The following is a 19,300-nucleotide window of genomic DNA, read 5'->3' on the forward strand; positions in this document are numbered from 1 at the left end:
CACACACAGAGAGAACATAAAGAACAAATTTTATCTCCCTTTTAGAAATTTTATCGGGGAAGTATATAAACTTTCATCTTGTGTAAAACCTGACTTTGATTTGCTTTAAATGTTATTGCCTGTCATCTGTAAAGCTAAGGAGACACCTCAAATAAATAAGAGGAAGAAAGAAACTCCTACTTGTGAAGAACAGTAGCCCTCTTCAGGCTAGCAAGATAATCCCACGTGATGATATTGAAAGAGAAGGGAGCTCTTTAAATGGTGGCTGGGAAAGTGCATCCTTAAACCCTCGCCGTGGGTGATCAGAAACGGGCACTCCATCAAGGCCTCTGACCATGTGTTTGTCAGAGTGTCATAGCGTGGGTGGCTGTGGAGGCTTCTAGCCGAGAAGAACACACTGGGAAGTGCCCACTGTTTGGATTTCCATCTCTCCATTGTCATTAGGATGTGACAAAGGCACTGTGATCAGAAGAAAGGGATAAAGTTTAAGAAATAACTCATTGAGCCTTTAGGTGCCCAGATCAAACCGTGTTTGCATTGGTCACCTTAAAAAAATAATGTAAGTATACATAAGTAGTTTTGACAGGAGGAAGGAGAGACATCCTTTTTATTGTATCTCTATTTGTGTGTGTGCTTTATTTCACTTTATAATGTTTTAATGTGGTGGAGGGGTGTGTCCATGGGGATAGGTGTACAAGCACATAGAGGCTAAAAGTAGACTCAGGCTAGGCTGGCCAGTGAGCTCTGGAGTTCTCCAGATCTGGCACCCCACTATACCCCCACCCCACATGGGCTAACACTGGAGTTAGAAGGACAAACCATCTGGATTTGAACCCAGGTCTTCATACTTGCACAAGTGCTTTTATTCACTGAGCCATCGCCCCAAACCCATCTGGGGTTAATGTTATGTACACAGTCTATTTTATATCAGTAGATCTGAGGGGAAGGAACCTATTGCCTCCCTCATTCCCAAACCCTGAATTTCTGCTTTCCTCTCTGAAAATCATACAGCCATCCCTCAGAATCTCTGGGTGACTGAGCCTGGGAACCCCTGCACATAGAGCATGGATGCTCAAGTCCCATAAATAAAATGACACAATATTTACACATACCCTACCCAATCCTCCTGAACATTGGTTATAACATATGGCCTCTTTTTTTAAAAAAAATATTTATTTATTTATTTTGTATACAATATTCTTTCTGTGTGTATGCCGGAAGGCCAGAAGAGGGCACAAGACCTCAATACAGATGGTTGTGAGCCACCATGTGGTTGCTGGGAATTGAACTCAGGACCTTTGGAAGAACAGGCAATGCTCTTAACTGCTGAGCCATCTCTCCAGCCCCTAACATACATATGGCCTCTTGTACCTGCTGTGTAGATGGTTACTGTGTAGCTGTGGTTCTGTAGTATTAGGGAATTGATGATAAGCAAAGAAACCTTGATGTTTAGGGCACACGTGGTGGTGTAGAGATAACAGGAGCGGCGAGGCTGCATCCCCGGCACCCGGCCGCCCGCATGGCTAGCTTATGCCTGAAATAATTACACGGAAACTGTATTCTTTTAAACACTGCCTGGCCCGTTATCTGTAGCCTCTTACTGGCTAGCTCTTACATATTAATTTAACCCATTTCTAATAATCTGTGTAGCCCACGAGGTGGCTTACCAGAGAAGATCTTAACCTGCGTCTGTCTGGAGTGGGAGAATCATGGCGACTCCTGACTCAGCTTCTTTCTCCCAGCATCCTGTTCTGTTTTCTCCGCCTACCTAAGGGTTGGCCTATCAAATGGGCCTAGGCAGTTTCTTTATTAGTAAGAAATCACTCCCACATCATGGTGGTGTCCCTGGGTCTTCCCAGTCTGTGGTTAGTGGAGTGCAGGTGGACACTGCAGGTGTGGGGAGCCGGCTGCACTGTTTGGTGCTGTGAGCTGCTTTACACTCAGTTTTTATGTCTTTGATCTCCACATCTGTCCACATCTGCAAGGAAGGTAGCACAGCAGATCTATCTCAAGGATAAGGATGCCAAGGCACACACATCAGGTATCGACGGTGGTGCCCGAGAGAGAACCCAGGCCCACCCCTGCTTTGTTCTGTGCCCACAAAGCCTGCACCTGTGAGGAATGCATGTGTCCATTAAAGACAGCGTCCTCTGTGATGCCTAAGTTTTTCTCCATACATCAGGATCTTACCTAAGTTAGCAGGTACCCAGGAAAGGCCTCCCGATCTATCCCAAGGACACCATGGTCCTGACTTTCACCCTCTGCCTCCTTCCTCTAGGGAGGGGCTGGTCCCCTCAGCACAGTCTTCAACCCACAGGTGTGACTGGGGGCAGCACAATCAGTATTCCCGCCACCTGGCATCCCATCCCTGCCATTTGCTCCAGTGCAGAGGACACTGGATCCTTGGTTGGCGTTAGCTACTGCTCAGCTCTGTAGTTTGGTCGTACTGTTCTAAATTGGTGACCTCTTAGTGTGTATATGGGTGTTTGCATGCAGGTGTGTGTGTGTTTCTGCATGCATGTGTGTATGTGCATATGCACATGCATACATGTACATGTTGTTGTGACCCTTGTTTATGTTAGGCAAGCGTTTGACTGCTGAAATACCCAGCAACCTTTGCTTTTAGGTCCTCATATGGTGTTCTTCCCTCTTTTCATCACCGTTCTTCCTGTGGTGGCTTTTGAACAGCTTATCTTTTTTGAGACCGAGTCTCACTACACAGTCTTAGCCATACAAGTCAGACTGGCATCAGGTTTCCAGCATTCTCCTGCCTCTGCCCCTGAGTACTCCAACCGCCAGCCCGTATCACCACACCTCAGTAATGAGTCTGTTCAGTTTGCCTCTATTTCCTTTTTGGGAAGTTTTCACACATGACTTATGACCTCACAGAGGTGATTTCTTAAGGAAAACCACAGTCCTGCTCAGAATGAGACCAAAATGACTTTAAACAGCAATTTGAGTCAGTTGCTGCGTCTACACCTTGACCGGTTTCTACTTAGCTGATTCTTAAACATCCGTGTTAAGGGGATTAGAATACGGAGGTAGAAAGGGTTGGAAAGATGCAATGATTCATCTAATGCTGGACTCCATGACTCTGAGTAGGAAAGCCACCTACTTACCCAGCGTTGATGACAGCCGACTGGCTGAGCAGTCCCTGGTCTAGCACTTGTCCTTGAGGGGCGTTCACTGTGGGTGTTCACAGAAGGAGCTTCAGTGAGCTCCTACATGAGAGAAAACACAGAATTCTTTGCCCCTTGTTGCCTTGTCTAGTCTTTCTGATTGTTGAGAGACCCTTTGATCCATCGGCCTGCTCCAAGCCCTCCAGAGTGTATAGCTGAACCCAGTCTTCCAGGTCAACAGATTCTGGGGAAGCAGACAACAAAGAGTCTTACTAGGTCTGTGCTGTGATAACTAGCGACCAACAACAGTGTCTGCTGACCAGGACCATATGTGCTGGTGGCGGCAGCAAGCGATCACAGGGCTCACTCAGCCTTCTATACAATGGGTGGTAGCCGGCTGTCACCTCCTTGTTGATGTGTGTGCAGCTTGGGAGAGTGGCGCTAAGTCCCGCTCAATGCGTATCTCACAATCCCTTTCTCTCCGGCCTCAGGATGCCATCCACCTGAAGTGTTGAAAAGATTAATGAGCAAACATAAAGACCACGGCTGCCCTGAGCAACAGCTGTCTCGCACCAGCCCCTGAGTAATTAGACAAATGAGGCCAAGTGGCTCCCAGGCAGAGAGGCCTTTGGTTCCCACTGCCAGTCTCCCCTCTGGGCATCTGCCCCTCCTTTCCACCACTCAGACTGTCCTTTTAGCTATCTGATCCCATTGTCCCAGGTCCACTCTTGGAAGTGACTGTGGTCTTGACCCTGAGAGCTGAGCTCATCTCTGCATGTGCATGGCGGCTCTTACTCTCCAGGAGGAGCAGGGCAGAGGGCAGGGTCGAAGATGTTGCCAAGAATCTAACAGTGTTTGCAACAAAAGCAAGGGCTCCTGGCAAGCCGTCCGAGGAACTTTCTTGATCATGAGTGGTGTCTCTTAAGCTCTTTAATTGCAGAGGATTAAGCAGGAAGTGGAGTGCAGGACTAAAGGAATAATGACAAAAAAGAGGCCAAGCAGAAAAACCCAATTTCCTTCCGAGGAGGGGGAAAGCCCTCCATTTATTTAAATGAATTGCAGAGAAAAGAATGAAGTGTGGCGTTTTCCCCAGCTCTGAGTTCGATGGGATTTTAAGGAACTGTGTATCTCCTTAGCTAGACTTCAGGCTGGGACTTTAGCTCATCTGCAGAAAAAGGGCCGTGTGCTTCATTAAGATGCAGGCATATGCTTCCCGCTCAGATGGCTGGCTGAGCCAGTGCCTGCCTGCCTTCTTCTCCACGTGGGCTTCCGCCTAGCCCAGCTCACATTTCACATTCAGCACCTCTAGTTACCTAGGAATGGCATGCAAAATTGCAAAATAGAAAAGCAGCGGGCCGTGGGGCTCCATCAGTTCTGCCTGGAGTCGCAGCATCCTTGACTTGCGTGGTTCATAGCTGGATGGGGAGAGACACTCGCAGAAAAGCATGGGGAACCCCGTCACCTATCAGAAGCAGCTCCGTGGATACCTGCTTGGAGCATACTGTGGTATAACTGGGACAAACCCATTCATGATTGGAGTTAGAATATCAGGCTATAGAGAGCGCTGGGGAACAAGGACATGCCCCAATGGCAGATAGATAATCATGGTGGCTATTGGCCAGCACACAGTGGCTGTGGGACTTGAAGCTGATGACCTGGTAGGATCCTAGTCATATTTTGTGCTTAGTAACTGTCCATATTTATAGTATCTGTCCTGGGATCATCTTTTTGTGACATGGTACCCACAAACCAGGTCAAGGCATTATGTAGCTCTATCATCAGCATCGTCATTGAAAACTAATAGTCTGTCAGGTCCAGAGGAAGGCAGGTAGAGGGAGTAAGTCATGGAGAGAATGGGAATCGAGTTCTCTGTGCTCTCTGCTCCACATTCAGTGCCTCACACAGCAACTTTTACAAGTCCCGTGACAGTTTTGTTTGGCAGGCATTGTTAAACAGGTGGGGAAAGTGAGGCTCCCAGAAGTTTGAGTATGGGAGGTAGAAGCCAGCTGGAGAAAGCATGGGGCCCTAGATATAAGTCTGGTCCAGCCCTACCCTCTACAGCTACAGCGATATGGGCCAAAGTATGTGGCCTTGTTAGTATGAACTGTCAACCTGATTCAGCCTAGAATAACCCAAATAAAGAGTCCTCAATTGAGTATCTTTGTCAGGTTGGTCTGTGGGCATGTCTGTGAGGGCCTGTCTTATTATCTGACGCAGAAAGGACCTAGCATTGTGGGTGGAACCATTCCTAGGCAGGTTGTCCTGGGCTATGTATGAAAGCTAGGTAAGAGTGAACCAACACGTGATTCAGAAAGCAAGTCAGCAGTGTTCCTTCAAGGTTCTTGCTTCAGTGTCCTGCCTTTCCTTCCCTCAATAAGGGACTGCAACCAGGAAGTGTAAGCCAAATAAATCCTCTCCTCCCCCAAGTTGCTTTTAGGCAGAATGTTCTATCACAACAACAGAATGTAGCTATAATACAACAGTATGTGGTATCCATTTCTTCCACCGTAAAATCTGGGTAAGTGTGCCAATGCTCTGCGTCACCAGGAGGACTAAATAAGATCACATAGATGATGGCACAGGCCGGGTGTATAACACAGACCCTCACCTCCAAATGGCAGTGAGTATTTTATGGTCTCACATAGGAGAAGCACAGTCTTAATGCTGGGAGGCCAACGGTATCCTTTCATCATGACCCCTGACCTCCATTCCACACTGGATATGGTGACTATAAAGAGAATCACAGATAGGGTATAGCACTAGACATCCGATGAGCCTGGTACCCTTGGAATTATTCCTGCTTGAACTCTGTACACTGGAGGTTAGTTCCCAGGTCTCAGCAAACGGGGCTGAGATGCGCAAAAGGACGACCTTACTCCACTGTGCATAATATGCACTATTCTCTGAACATTCCTGTATGTTTGAAATGTTTTATTAAAACATGGGTGGCCAGGGGCTTTGGAGATGGCTGGAACAGTAAAGAACGTGCCACAAAAGTGTGACAACCAGAGTTTGAGTCCCCAGCACCCGGCTAAATTTTAGGTGGGCCGTGAAGGCCCGCCTGTAACCCAGCACATGGAAGGCAGAGATAGGGGATCCCTGGAGCAAGTAGCCTAGCTGCACCAGCCTGATTGCCAAGCTCTGCGGTCAAATGGCAGGCTCTTCACTGACATATATGGTGGAGAGTGATCAAGGAAGACTCCCAACATCAACCTTTGGCCATGCACGTATGCACACATGCAACCATATACATGTGTACTCACACACGGGAACCCATGTGTGTTTACAACACACACACACCCGCACACATGCACAAATTATAACCATGCCTTGCCCCCAAAGAATGATGGGAGCTACATCAGTTCGAACAGCTACCCAGACAGAGGACAGGATTTGAAGACGCATCATCCTTGAGCATCCACTACCTGCCACATTAAATTACTAAAATCTCCTGTCTCTGCAGCTGTCTGCCCCACACATCTGCATTGTGGACATTCGCATGCTGGACTCAATAAACAACATAGCAAAAAAAAATAGCTGAGAACAGAGCTAAATCAATCTCCCAGGACTGGAGCTTGCAGATGGCTGTTAGCCTTCTGTTTGATTTCTGTCCATCTTAAGACTACAAAGCAGGTGGTCCATTTCTGTGACTGCCGCTGCCCTTATCCGTGGGGCGGAGCTGAACTGGTCATAAGCACTAGAAATGCTTATGTTCCGTGACTCTGAAGGTGGGCGAGCGTGGACTGCCTCCTGATTTCGACAGAGACACGCTGTCATCCCCCTCAAATGAAGCTTCTCCTTGCTCATGTAATGGGATCCCAAATAACATGTTGCAAACGAAATCTTTTATCACACTTGCCCCTTGGAATGCATTTCAAATGCTGGCCATTAAAAACAGGCCGTTTCATGGGGCTTTAATGACGACACTAATAACTGTGGATTTTTGTCTCCCAGAGCCCTGATGAGCTGAGCTGGGGAGTAAATTACGAAGCTAACTTTTATGTGCATGGTTTATTGATCTTTGAGCTTCAAGGGAACTGCACCAGCCCCTATAGCCTGACAGTTCAGATTAGCTTTTCATCTATGTAATTGGGCCACCAGGGCACAGTTAATTTTTAATATATATTAATAGGAAGACAAAGAACATAGTGTGCCTTCTCTGCATTAATGAACATATCAAAATATTCTACCCGGTAATTATAAATAAACCATCCTTCCCCTGACCCAGTGAGGGTTAGGTGGATGATTCCTTGTGTATTTCACCATAATGTATCATGAAAATGTTCACTACTACCATGAATAGGTATACCATCGCGTGCAGAAGACCACTCTGCTGTTAAATAGCCGGCTCTCTGATCCATGTTGTGGCCATGTTTGGTTTTTAACAGGTGAAGGTCATGCTCCGTATCTGTCCCACATCTGCTCGAGATACCTCAGAATCCAGCTCTTTCCTGAAGGTGGATCCACGGAAGAAGCAGATCACCTTGTATGACCCCCTGACCTGTGGAGGCCAAAATGCCTTCCAGAAGAGAAGCAGCCAGGTTCCTCCGAAGATGTTTGCCTTTGATGCGGTTTTCCCACAAGATGCTTCTCAGGTGGGCAAAAGTCCCCTCCGGGCTACGTAGTGTTGGCTAATGGAGTGTGAACTGGGAGGGTGTTTCCTGGGATACTCTGATGGGCAAGGTCTCCATCCATATCACCGTGTTTGGAAGTCGTTCTGAGCTTCCCAGAATACCCCAGATATTCTGAGATACTGGCATGGTTAATCCTAGTGCAGGGGAGGTAAAGAAAGGGTCTCTGGAGCTCACAGACCAGCTAGTCTTACCAAATGGATGAGCTCCAGGATCAGTGAGAGGAGAGAGAGAGAGAGAGAGATACAGATAGACAGAGACAAAGAGAGGCAGAGACAAAGAGAGAACACCCAATACCAACCTCTAACATGCACACATACTCACTCACATACACACACACACAACCTTGAAATTCATGCCTGGGGAGAAGAAACAAGGCAGCTAACAGGAAAAGTTGAATGTCATGGGGGAAACTAAAATAAAATGCTAGGGACTGATCCATTAGAGCGCTACTCCTGCCTGGCTTTGTAACAAGGGAAATGTTTCAGGAAACCGAATTAAAGTCAGGCAATGTCTCATATCCACAGGGAGTGGAAATCAGAACGATAGTCCCAGTGAGGACGTGGAGTGCTCAGTAGGGGAACTGGGGCTGGTGTGTATCCTGCAGCCAGGGTCAGTGGAGAAACATGGAACTGGAGAGCTTGGGATAGCAATCAGATGTTGCTGCACACCCAGCCTCGGGTTTAGTCCTCAATACCAACAATCAGTGAATAGGCCCATATGTGAATAAACCATGATATAGACAGATGGGGGCCTCTTTGTCTGCATAGGCATCGGGGGCCTGTACCTTTCTGAGAAACTTTTAGGTACTTCCCAAGATTTATGCAGCGCTCTTCACAGTACGCGAATTAAGGCTGCAGCTGACCTAGGATCTTAGCTCCCACCGTCCCATTTGTAGCCTGTTAGTCAGTGTTGTATGTGATTACAAGGCTACTGGTGTTTACATAACTCCCGCCTTCCACCAGCAGGCACTAGGGCACGCGGGCGCCATCCATCGGGAAGCTGAACACTGCTTCTCAGGTTTTCCCACAGGAAGATAAGGTCCTTGGTGATTCACTTTTGCAGTTTCCCTGTTCATTTCACTTTTTATGTCACACCACCCAATGGGTTGGGTAATTTAAACCTGACACCGGGGCTAATAAATGGCCTACAAATAATTTAATTAACAGGGTTAAAACTTTTCAAGAGCTATCTGGGGAAGTTGTAAGGATTCCAAAGCACACCCTAAATTAAACCTGAACTATTAACGAGTTTTAGATTTATTCCAGAAAAAAAAAGAAGCCATTTTTATTGCTAGTCTTTGTTTACATTTCTCGCTTGGTTCCCAGGCTCAGGATGCTCGTAGCTGCAATTTCAAAGACTTCAGAATGTTCTGCGGTTTCCACAGGAGTCTAACAGTATAGATTCTGCTGTTTCCACAGGAGTCTAACAGTATAGATTCTGCGCTTTCCAAGAACTTCCATGTGCACTAAGCCATAGACTCTCCCTTGGATTCTTTTGAGTAGAAAGGGACATTTTTAACATTTTTAATTCTTTTCACACTACAGACAAGGAAAGTGAGACTCTACCAGTGACCCTTGTCACCTTAGCTTCTCCCTGGATCCCTCCACCTCCTCATTCACCGTATTCATCCGCTCAATACAGCAAGTCTCTGACCTGTCAGCATGTGCGTCACCATTTTCTAGCAGTGTGTCACTGGGCAAGCCGCTCAGCTCTCTGGGTCTCAATGTCCTTATATGACAAATATATATGCCAATATGTATGCCTCATTGGCTGCTAGGACAGCGGGCACTGTCTTTATTAAGATGACATCATAATCATTAATCTCATACCACTAGTTAAAACCATTATAGCCAGCTCAGCCCCATAGGCTTGGCACCCGTAAGCCTCAAGGCACAAAATGAGTAAGTGTGAGGAGCAGCTTTGTCTGGGTCACCCGTTCTTGTATCTGTATTGTCTCCTTCTGTCCAGCAGGCTAGCCTGGGTTTGAGGACATGGCAGTGTCCAGGGCCTAGCTGTGCTGACTTCAAGTGGAGGCACCATCATTAGCACCGTATTCCACTGGCCAAGAGTCAAGGGCCACTCTCGGGTCCTTGCCTGTGCATCAGCTGTCGCTGTGGTGACCCCAGGCGTCTACGAACTCTGTTCTCCTCTTTCTAAGAACACCATCTCCTTGGCACTGAGTAATGATAAGATTGGTCCTATTCCTTCTTGCCATTAGGAGCCATCCTTGTTACCCCCAAACAGCTTTGGCAGCATGGTAACCCGCGGTTGGTACAAACCTCACTGGATCTGACTTGGGCGTAGGTGGGGAGGACTCAGACCTGTAGGTGAGTGAGTAGGGCCTTGGGCAGAGCTGTTTCTGCCATAGCTTGTGTGCTCAGGAGGCCTTCTGCTTCTCTGGGCGTATGGGGAAGGACAGTAGGGAGTTTCTATAGGTCATTGTCATCCCTTATCCATCCAACATAAGCAAATCTCTCATCATTCTCTTCTCTGTAGGCAGAAGCGCTACAGGGCAATGTGCAGACCTCCCTACACTCTATGAGGCCATTCCTGTGCCTCCACTGTCCCTTGGCCTCTGTGCTGGTGACTTCAATGTCAGTTTGTTCCACACACAACCCAGATTCTCCTAGGTGACTTAAGACTCTCGTGGTTCATATTATGTGTGGCCCAGCAACTGACAGCCTCCCAACCCTACCTCCTTTCATACTCAAAGGCAGGCTCCTGGGCAGTAGATTTTCCCTGCTCTTGCGGAGACATGTCTGGCCAATTCCTTCTACTGCTTTAGTCTCAGCTTTAATGCTGTCCTGGCTCTTGTTGCCTCAGTCCTGGGACTTGTATAAGATCTCATGGTCCTCACATAGCCCCATCCCTCCATCCCCTTGGTTGAGGGGGACCCCTGAAGAGCTGCTGAGGCGACCACCCCTGAACAATTGACAGTTGTTGGGAGTGCGGTTTTTTCAATTTCAGTTTGGGAGAGAAAATTGATTTCCAGATACTTAGATTCATCGCGCAGCTGCGCCACGGAGCTGAATAACTGCATTCATGGCCCAGACTGCTGCTTTTCAGATTCCCACTGGGAGGCACATTGCTCTGATGGCTGCAGAGCCCCAGCGTTTGACGGCTCTCGGGGCCTCTGTGGGCTCTGACGCCAGCCCTGAGACAGAAGCGAAGGCGAGGCACCGAGACAGGGATAATAATTCTGTCCTCCTGCTGCTGTGAAAGCCTCAGATGCTAACTGGGGATTTTCCGAATCTCTGAGGTGGTCCACAAACCTGGTTGGATGCCTCTAGTTTGCTGCATGCACTGTCATCTGGCATTAAAGGAGAGAGGGGGGGCAAAGAAGGGATGGAGAACCTGGTCTCTGTGTAAAGAGTGGAATAAGCACCCTGAGGATGAGGCGCACTCAGCTAAAGAGCGCTTCAGATAACACACCGGTGTGGGCAATTGATGCTGTTTACAGTGAGTGCTTGGATAGGAAGAGAGGTTTTCAAACGTGGGACATGAGCAAAGAAAGGAGGGAGGACGAGGAAGCAGATGTACATCTGGAAATTCTCAAATCTGTTACAATTAAGATGTTCCTCTGTTACATTCCATCCTGAAATGGCAGTCATGTTTTCCCCTCTAGTATGACTAGCTTGTTTCAGAGATGTGTGTGTAATATGTGTGCATGCATGTGTGTGTGTGTGTGTGTGTGTGTGCATGTGGGGGGGGGTAAGATTCTAGTGGGCAGAGGGTCAGTAGAGAGTTGAGTGCCTTGCCCAGGAGGCTGGAATTCAGAGGGATAGGTGACAAAGGGGAATAGGGTCCAGAACCCATCACATTCTCCTCCTGCAACCCGTACCTACTTCATCTATCTAAGGCTGGAGAGCACCGTCAGTTAACGGAAGGGAGGCATAGAGCCAATGTGCTTGACATGCAGGCTAGCAAAGAATGGAAGATCCCAAAGGTTTCCGAGTTCCCTCAGAATTCTGTGGCAGAGGCTGGGCCATCTGGGAATGTGGTGGCACTTGGGCTCTAAGCCTCGGGAAGGTAGACTCACTTCTGTGTCGTCAAGGCACCTCAGGGTGCTGCATGGCGCATTTACCACCTGTGCCTCCTCTTGTGTCTTCCAGGCTGAAGTATGTGCCGGAACGGTGGCTGAGGTGATCCAGTCGGTGGTGAATGGGGCAGATGGCTGTGTGTTCTGTTTTGGCCACGCCAAGCTGGGTGAGTGAAAACGCCACTTCTTGTGTGGCACGTTGTTATGTTTCTTGTCATCTCGTCTGTGTTTCAGGGTTGGGTCTAGGGTCTTCGAGGAAAGGAAGGGCTAAGTCCCCTTTTGGTGCCAAACAGAATGTTAGTGAACAACCACGCCTGACTTGGGTGGGTCGGTCCTAAGTGGACACCTATTCATGTAGGACAGCTTCAAGTCCAAGAGGGGTGACAACGGAGTAGCAAAAGTGTTCCTGCTTGGTCTAGGTCATAGGCAGTCCCAGAAGGTGAGCAGGAAAGGTGTGCATGTCCTCAACAGGGGATGTCTGGGAGCAGATTTAGGTGGGCGGAGCTAATGGAGGCATCTCCAAGCAGAGCCCCAAGTGGGAGAAGCAAAGCTGTCCTTGCCTCCAGCATTCAGACTGCGAGGGGTCCTCCCTGTCTGCGCATGTGAAAAGGAGCCACCAGCTAGCCCTGCATAGGACTGGCTTAAATCCCCTCCACACCCTCTTTCCTGTCCTCACCTATAGCCCTCTATTTCCGCCCAGGCCTTGTCTGACATGCAGAATGAGTTAGCAATTTGGGAAGCTCAAAAAGTGGTCCCCAGTAGAAGGGATCATCCCAGAGGCCTTGCAGAGGTCACAGGGGCCCATCCCCTGTGATCAGAGAGCCTGGTGCATGCCCCACCCCCACTCCTTTCTTCACTTCTTGATCACAGATCAAAGCGGGGATCCTGATTTTAAGGGAATTTGTTCACACTATAAAAAAAAAAAAAAACAAACACAGCATTTAACTTGAGAAAGGATATGAAGCCCGAGTGTGTGGATTTAACCTGTGGGGTGGCTATAAAAAGGATTGTAACGGTGATGGAAAGCCCTAGCTTCCTCCCTCATGTGGAACAATGGAGAAAGCACATAGCCTGCCATGTCTGAGGTCCTCTGCGAGGTACCGTGTGATTTCATCTTGTCATTTGTTTGGGCTCTCACGTTTTCCTATAGCTGTTTCATCACCACTACAAGGAAATGTTGGCTGTTTTTCTGGTCTTTTCACTCTTGCCTTCTTCCCAGTTCCCCACACGTTCCTCCTGCGTCCTCAGCATCTGTTTCTTGCGGCTATAGAGAGTGATATGTGGCCTCTCCAACTGTGTCACTTTCTTCCCCGGCCCCCACAGGGAAATCCTACACCATGATTGGAAGGGACGACTCCATGCAGAACCTGGGCATCATTCCATGTGCTATTTCTTGGCTCTTCAAGCTCATCAATGAGCGCAAAGAAAAGACCGGGGCCCGATTCTCAGTCCGGATCTCGGCTGTTGAGGTGTGGGGCAAAGAAGAGAACCTTCGGGACCTGCTGTCCGAGGTGGCCACGGGCAGCCTCCAGGATGGACAGTCTCCGGGCGTGTACCTCTGTGAGGACCCCATCTGTGGCACACAGGTGACAGCTTTGGAAGCTTGGCTTAGGTGTGGGTGGTTCGTCTCCCCTTCGGAGGATGGGACATCTTAGCCCTGGAGTCACGTACCATGCAAACTGGGAAAGGCTTATGAGTGTTTACTTTTAAGTGGACTGGAACTTTATGGCCTGCAGCTGTGGGGCCATCTGCTCGCCCAACCTAAATATTTGTACCTTGAATCTAATTGACAATGAGCAGAAACTACAATTGTCATAGCATTTGGGGGAAATCGCCTCCACTTTCTTGACGCCTTTTGAGAAGGGGTGGGGGGAAGCACAATCTTCCTTTTGTTTAACAACAAACTGAAATATTTACTGCTCTGCACACATAGCTGCAGCCATTCCTGGGGCTGTTTATGGCTCTATAAACTGTGTTTCTGGCACAGCTTTACAACCGGATTAGCAGTGCTGTGGGAAAACTAATAACCGATTTCTAATTAGAACCGTGATATAATTGCTAGAACCATGGAAGCCAATAGAAGCTCTTGTTCGCCTTTTCAGGAAGTCAGGCCTGTAGTGAGTGTCTCTGTTTAATGGAAGGTAAATGAGATGAAAGTAACGATCTCTTGAAACTCTTCTTCAAAGTGTTTGTGATTCTTTAGTTTAGGTTGGATAGTAAGTTCAAAAGCATACACATCCGCTAAAAAACCCTTCGAAGTTCAAAGTTTTTAAAGATGGTCTTAGCTTGCAGATCCTGCCTGCACCAAATATTGCTTCTCGCAGTTGGAAATTATAGGTGTGGTTGAAGTCGGAGTAGAAAATTGTCGTAATTTGTACCAATCCTAAGACATGTTGCAAATCAGTTCCTTGAAAAACCCAAGCTAAATCAGGCATGCACCTGTCATGCCAGCGTTTGGCTCGCTATGGAGAGAAGATAGGGAGCGTGAGGGGAAACAAGAGCTTGTCTCAACTGAACCAAAACGTAGATGTCCTTTTCCACCACAAAGGGGAGTTCTGGGATTCAGACCCAGGGTTCTCACATAATTTTGACACAGCTCCCACAGCGCCTTTGCTAATCACTTGCGAGTTTGCCCTAGCATAAATTCAGGATCAGGAACTAAAACAAAAACAGAGGTCTCTTAAAGACAGATGAGACCTTCAAGTTACCTAGGTGTTTCTAGATGCCTTTTAGAGATTGTCCCATTGCTATGATAAAATACCCTAACAAAAGCAACTTGACAGAGAAAGTCTTTATTATGACTCCCAGATGAAGGCCGTCACCAAGGCAGCAGGAGCCGGAAGCAGCTGGTCACAGTCATAAGGGCGGGTCTTCCCACCTCAGTTACGTGGTGATTGAGATAGCCCTAAGAGTCATACCCAGAGGCCCATCTCTTAAGTGATTCTACATTCTGTCCAGTTGACAATTAGGACTGTCATAATTGTCGAGAATTACATCAGGTGTACTTCTGAATGTTCAGGACTTTGCTGGTAAATGTGACCTCAAATTAGCTTTTGTTAAGTAACTGAGAGATCGGCAATGAATACTAGGCAAGTCTCTTCCCTGTCAAATGTAAAAACACATCTCGCAGCACCTGTCTTTAATCTCCAAGGTCAAGACCTAGTCGCATCTCTTCTGTTAGTAGATGAACGACCTAGGATGGCAGTCCCTGAAGATGGGCATGTGCTGCCACTAACGCCCCGTACGGCCACTTGCCAGCTGTAAAATAACGAAAACCAAGTTACAGCCAAAAAATATGGTCAATATTCATTTTCAGAAGCAAATCAACTAAGCTGGGCTGCCTTGGCCATTAAAGTGCTAGCAACAAAAGTGTGAGAATTAGCATTCAGAGCCCCAGAACCCATGTAAACACTGGGTGGGCGTGACAGCCTGCCTCTGATTCTATCCCTGAACGTGGTTCTCAACCATCCTAATGCTGCAAACTTTTAACACAGTTCCTCATGCTGCAGTGACTTCAAACCATAACATTTTGTTGCTGCTTCATAACTATAATTTTCCTACTGTTATGAATCACAATGTAAATATCTGTGTTTTCCAGTGGTCTTAGATGACCCCTGTGAAAGGGTCATTCGACCCCAAGGGGTCAAAACCCACAGGTTGAGAACCATTTCTCTAAAGTGAGAAAGAGCAGGCCAGCCAAGGGACTATTTATATCTGGAATTCTGGAATTAGTTGAGATACCCTGCCACAGTGAACAATCAAGGATAATTCCCATGTCGACCTCAGGCTTCCACATGCACACAAGTGTGCCCACATAGATGCAGACATGCATATGTCCACATGTATACCGCATACATGAAAATGGAAAAAGAAAAATGGCTATGCTGAGAATGGCCCATGTGTATAGAACCTGGTTTCAGGACTTCTGGCCTTACGGTGTGGGCTGAGACTTCCCCAGGCAGGAGAGAAGCCCGAAGGTCTCAGCTCTCGCTTTCTGTCCTCCAGCTGCAGAACCAGAGCGAGCTGCGGGCCCCCACCGCAGAGAAGGCGGCCTTCTTCCTGGATGCTGCCATTGCCTCGCGACGGAGCAGCCAACAGGACTGTGATGAGGATGGCCACCGGAACTCGCACATGCTCTTCACCCTGCACATCTACCAGTACCGGATGGAGAAGAGTGGGAAGGGCGGAAGTAAGTCCCTCCTAGCCGACCCCACGCCTGGCTCTGGCCAGCCAGCACCCCTCACCTAAGGCAGCAACACTCTTCCTTAGCAGAGGGTATGGCAGCCGCTTGCAGCAGCTCAGTGGTCTGGAATTCAAGAGAATTGTAGGTTCTAGGCTCACGTTCTCTTTTGAGTTGTACAGAGGCAAAAGGTTGGCTTTGGCAATAATGATTTACCAATGCCATTGCCTTGGATGTGTGAGAAAAGGGATTAAAAAAAAAAGAAAAAACATCTACTAGATCTTTCTGTTCACAAGTTGCATAGGGGTCACGACCTGTATTAATCAGAATTCTCTAGAATAACAGACTTTATAGAATGAATATATATGTATATGTATATATGTATGTGTATACATATATACATATGGTGAGAGAAAATGGGGACTTACAGAAAGATTTACAGGCTGTGGTCCAGCTAATCCCACAATTGCTGCCTCTGAAGGAAGGCCCAAGAGTCCAATAGTTGCTCAGTCCATGAGGCTAGATATCCTAGCTGTGTTAAAGCTGGAACCCTGGAGAAGTAGGCTGCCATGCTAGTGAAGGAACAGACTGGTTAGCAACATGAGCGCAAGCAGGCAAAGGGCAAAACTTTCTTCTTCCACGTCTTTGTATAGGCTTGCAGCGGAAGGTGTGGCTCAGATTAGATCTGGATTAATATCTGCATTAAAGCTTTGTCTTCCTACCTCAAAGATCCAAGTTAGATCTTTAGATCTATTAGAAACAGATCTCCCTTCTTCAAAATAAGCAGAAATCCCTCACAGGTATGCCCTCTATTTTGGGGTTAAAGCCTTTAAAGGACACTAATTCTCAAAGGGGAGTTCACACCATGTCAAGCACTGCCATTCAGCACAACATTCTCAAGGCCGGAAACAGGGATTAGGAGGTGGGAGACCCTGAGCTCAGAAGTCAGCCGCTGAACTGCATTTCTCCCAGCAGTCCTGGGCGCTGGCTATAAATCCTGTCCTTGCTGCTTGTTCTGGGTAATGTCTTAGCAGAGTTGATGTGAGAGTTGGAACACTTACTAGTTTAGCCATTTAAACAGCTGTCAATACTAAGAATCATCATAGCCTGCAGTGAGTTCTTAGATGGCCAGCAATGGGGAACTCACAACAGCTTTGGGTCCCGAGACCAGGGCTCCCAAAGGCACCAAGCAGAGGGGCCCAGGGGGGGCGGAGCAATGTCCCTCTAAGCTGTACACTAAGCTAGCAACTCTCTTTTGGTCTTTCAGTTTTTATTTTTTGGTCTTGTTTGCAACTTAGAGTCTGAAAGCTATAGCTAACAATGAACATGCAGAAAGATTTCCCTGAAGTACTTCAAATGTAAAAATTTGAATTTCTGTCTCCACAATGATTTAAAAAGAACATTTGCTAAAACTGAAGACTTGCTCCCAGATTGGTCCTACCAAATCCTAAGCACTTATTAAATATTTAACATCCAATTCATCTTTTTATTTTTAAGCTGCGCACGAAAATTGCTTTTAAATAATAAATTCAGGCCAAAGGAAAAGGCAGATGCCACCAATGGCTTCCAAACCTCTCAGGGGCTTGTCCAGTGTTGCAGCAAACTAGGTGGGAGAAGGGGAGGGTCCAGGCTGCAACCGGCAAAGGACAAACCCTCCCAGCTGCCAGGGCCCCATCATCTCAGAGGCAAAGGATCAGACCCTGCCTTCAGGCCCGGCAGGATTTCAGTGGATTTATGTGGCTAACCCATAATGAGAAGATTTGGAGTGTTGTTTAAAATGGAAATTTTGTTTACTTATATATAAGTTATAATCCCCGTGGACTTGGCAGCCAGAACTCAATTAAGGGAAGGTTTATTAATTAGTCACCCTGCGGGGAAGCAGGAAGCAGGGTTGTTAACCAACTGGGACAGGCTTAGCCTGATGATGGATTCAGGGGCGATCTCTGCTGCAAGAACTAAATACATAGTGTGTGAATATGCTCAGCGTCGTAGGCCCATCTCTGCAGTGTATGTACACACACACACACACACACACACACACACACAGGTAGATGACTTGAACCGTCTGGTCAGGATAGAAAGGAACATTCTTTGTCGATGTATCGCTGTTTTGTAGATAGCATCAGGTTGGCCTTAAAATAGCTCTCTATTTGCTATTGGAATATCAGCAGAGCTGGTTCTCTCCAATGATAAGTCTTGACTGTTGAATCTATAAAGGCTGGTAGGCTCCATGCAAATTCAGCACTGGGGAGAGGCCCCAAATAAGCAAGTGCTCCTCCTCATAACGGATACCGTGTTTCTTCAGAGTGATGAACTGTAGCAGGCTTTCTTGTGGACCACTAACCAGCTCCCAAACCATGACACAGAGACTTGTTATTAGTTATGAATGCTCAGTCTTATCTTGGTTATTATTTTAACCTGTTTCTCTTTCTCTATGTTTTGCCTTGGGCCTTTTTACCTTTCCTTCTGTGTATCTTACTTTCCCGCTGTCTCCCTGGCTGACTGGCTGGCAGCTGCCTGTCTTCTGACCCTGGGCAGGACTCTCTCTTTTTTCTTCGTTCTTGTCTCTCATTCTTATTTCTTCTGACTAGATTTCTCCTTCTACCTATTCTCTCTACCTGCCAGCTCTGCCTATCCCTCTCCTGCCTAGCTATTGGCCACTTGGTCTTTTATTAGACCAATCAGGTGCCTTAGGCATGCAAGGTGAAACAAATGCAACCCATCCTTACATAACTAAACAGATGCAACACAAACAAATGCAACACACTGTTGAAATAGGAGCGGCAGGGCTGCGTCCCCGGCACCCGGCCGCCTGCATGGCTAGTTTATGCCCGAAATAATTACACGGAAACTGTATTCTTTCAAACACTGCCTGGCCCGGCTAGGTCCAGTTTCTTATTGGCTAGCTCTTACATATTGTTCTAACCCATTTCTAATATTCTGTGTAGTCCATGAGCTGGCTTACCAGAGAGGATCTTAACCTGCGTCTGTCTGGAGTGGGAGCATCATGGCGACTCTCTCACTAAGCTTCTTTATCCCAGAATTCTCTTCTGTCTACTCCGCCTACCTAATTTTCTGTCCTATGAGGGCCGAGCCAGTTTCTTTATTATTACAAGACCCACCTCCATCACCGAATTTATATCCTCTAAGAGGTTTCTAAGAAACTTGCAGAAAATGAAATGTTGAGATCATTTCTGAGGGGGCATTGGGCAGGGTCTCAAGCCCTTAAGTTATAAGCAGGTCAGGAGGATCAAAGGAACCATACTGTCTGTAGACTACAAGGAAGTGAAGACACATTTGGCTGTTAACAGCATGCATGCCTGGTCAT

At 47.3% G+C, this 19,300-nt stretch overlaps 1 protein-coding gene across 1 annotated transcript in view; it reads left to right on the plus strand.

The window, feature by feature from the left end:
- The window catches only part of Kif26b (kinesin family member 26B), a 405,174-nt gene that overhangs the window by 328,340 nt on the left and 57,534 nt on the right, over positions 1 to 19,300 (plus strand). The window contains exons 6-9 of the mRNA XM_050142967.1: positions 7,508 to 7,714; positions 11,866 to 11,959; positions 13,116 to 13,378; positions 15,798 to 15,981. Coding sequence (XP_049998924.1) covers positions 7,508 to 7,714; positions 11,866 to 11,959; positions 13,116 to 13,378; positions 15,798 to 15,981 — 748 coding nt within the window. The remainder of the gene's footprint in view (positions 1 to 7,507; positions 7,715 to 11,865; positions 11,960 to 13,115; positions 13,379 to 15,797; positions 15,982 to 19,300) is intronic.

Source organism: Alexandromys fortis, unplaced genomic scaffold (assembly GCF_014885135.2).
Source record: "Alexandromys fortis isolate MF-2015 unplaced genomic scaffold, M_Fortis_MF-2015_v1.1 scaffold_51, whole genome shotgun sequence".
Classification (NCBI taxonomy): Eukaryota; Metazoa; Chordata; class Mammalia; order Rodentia; family Cricetidae; genus Alexandromys; species Alexandromys fortis.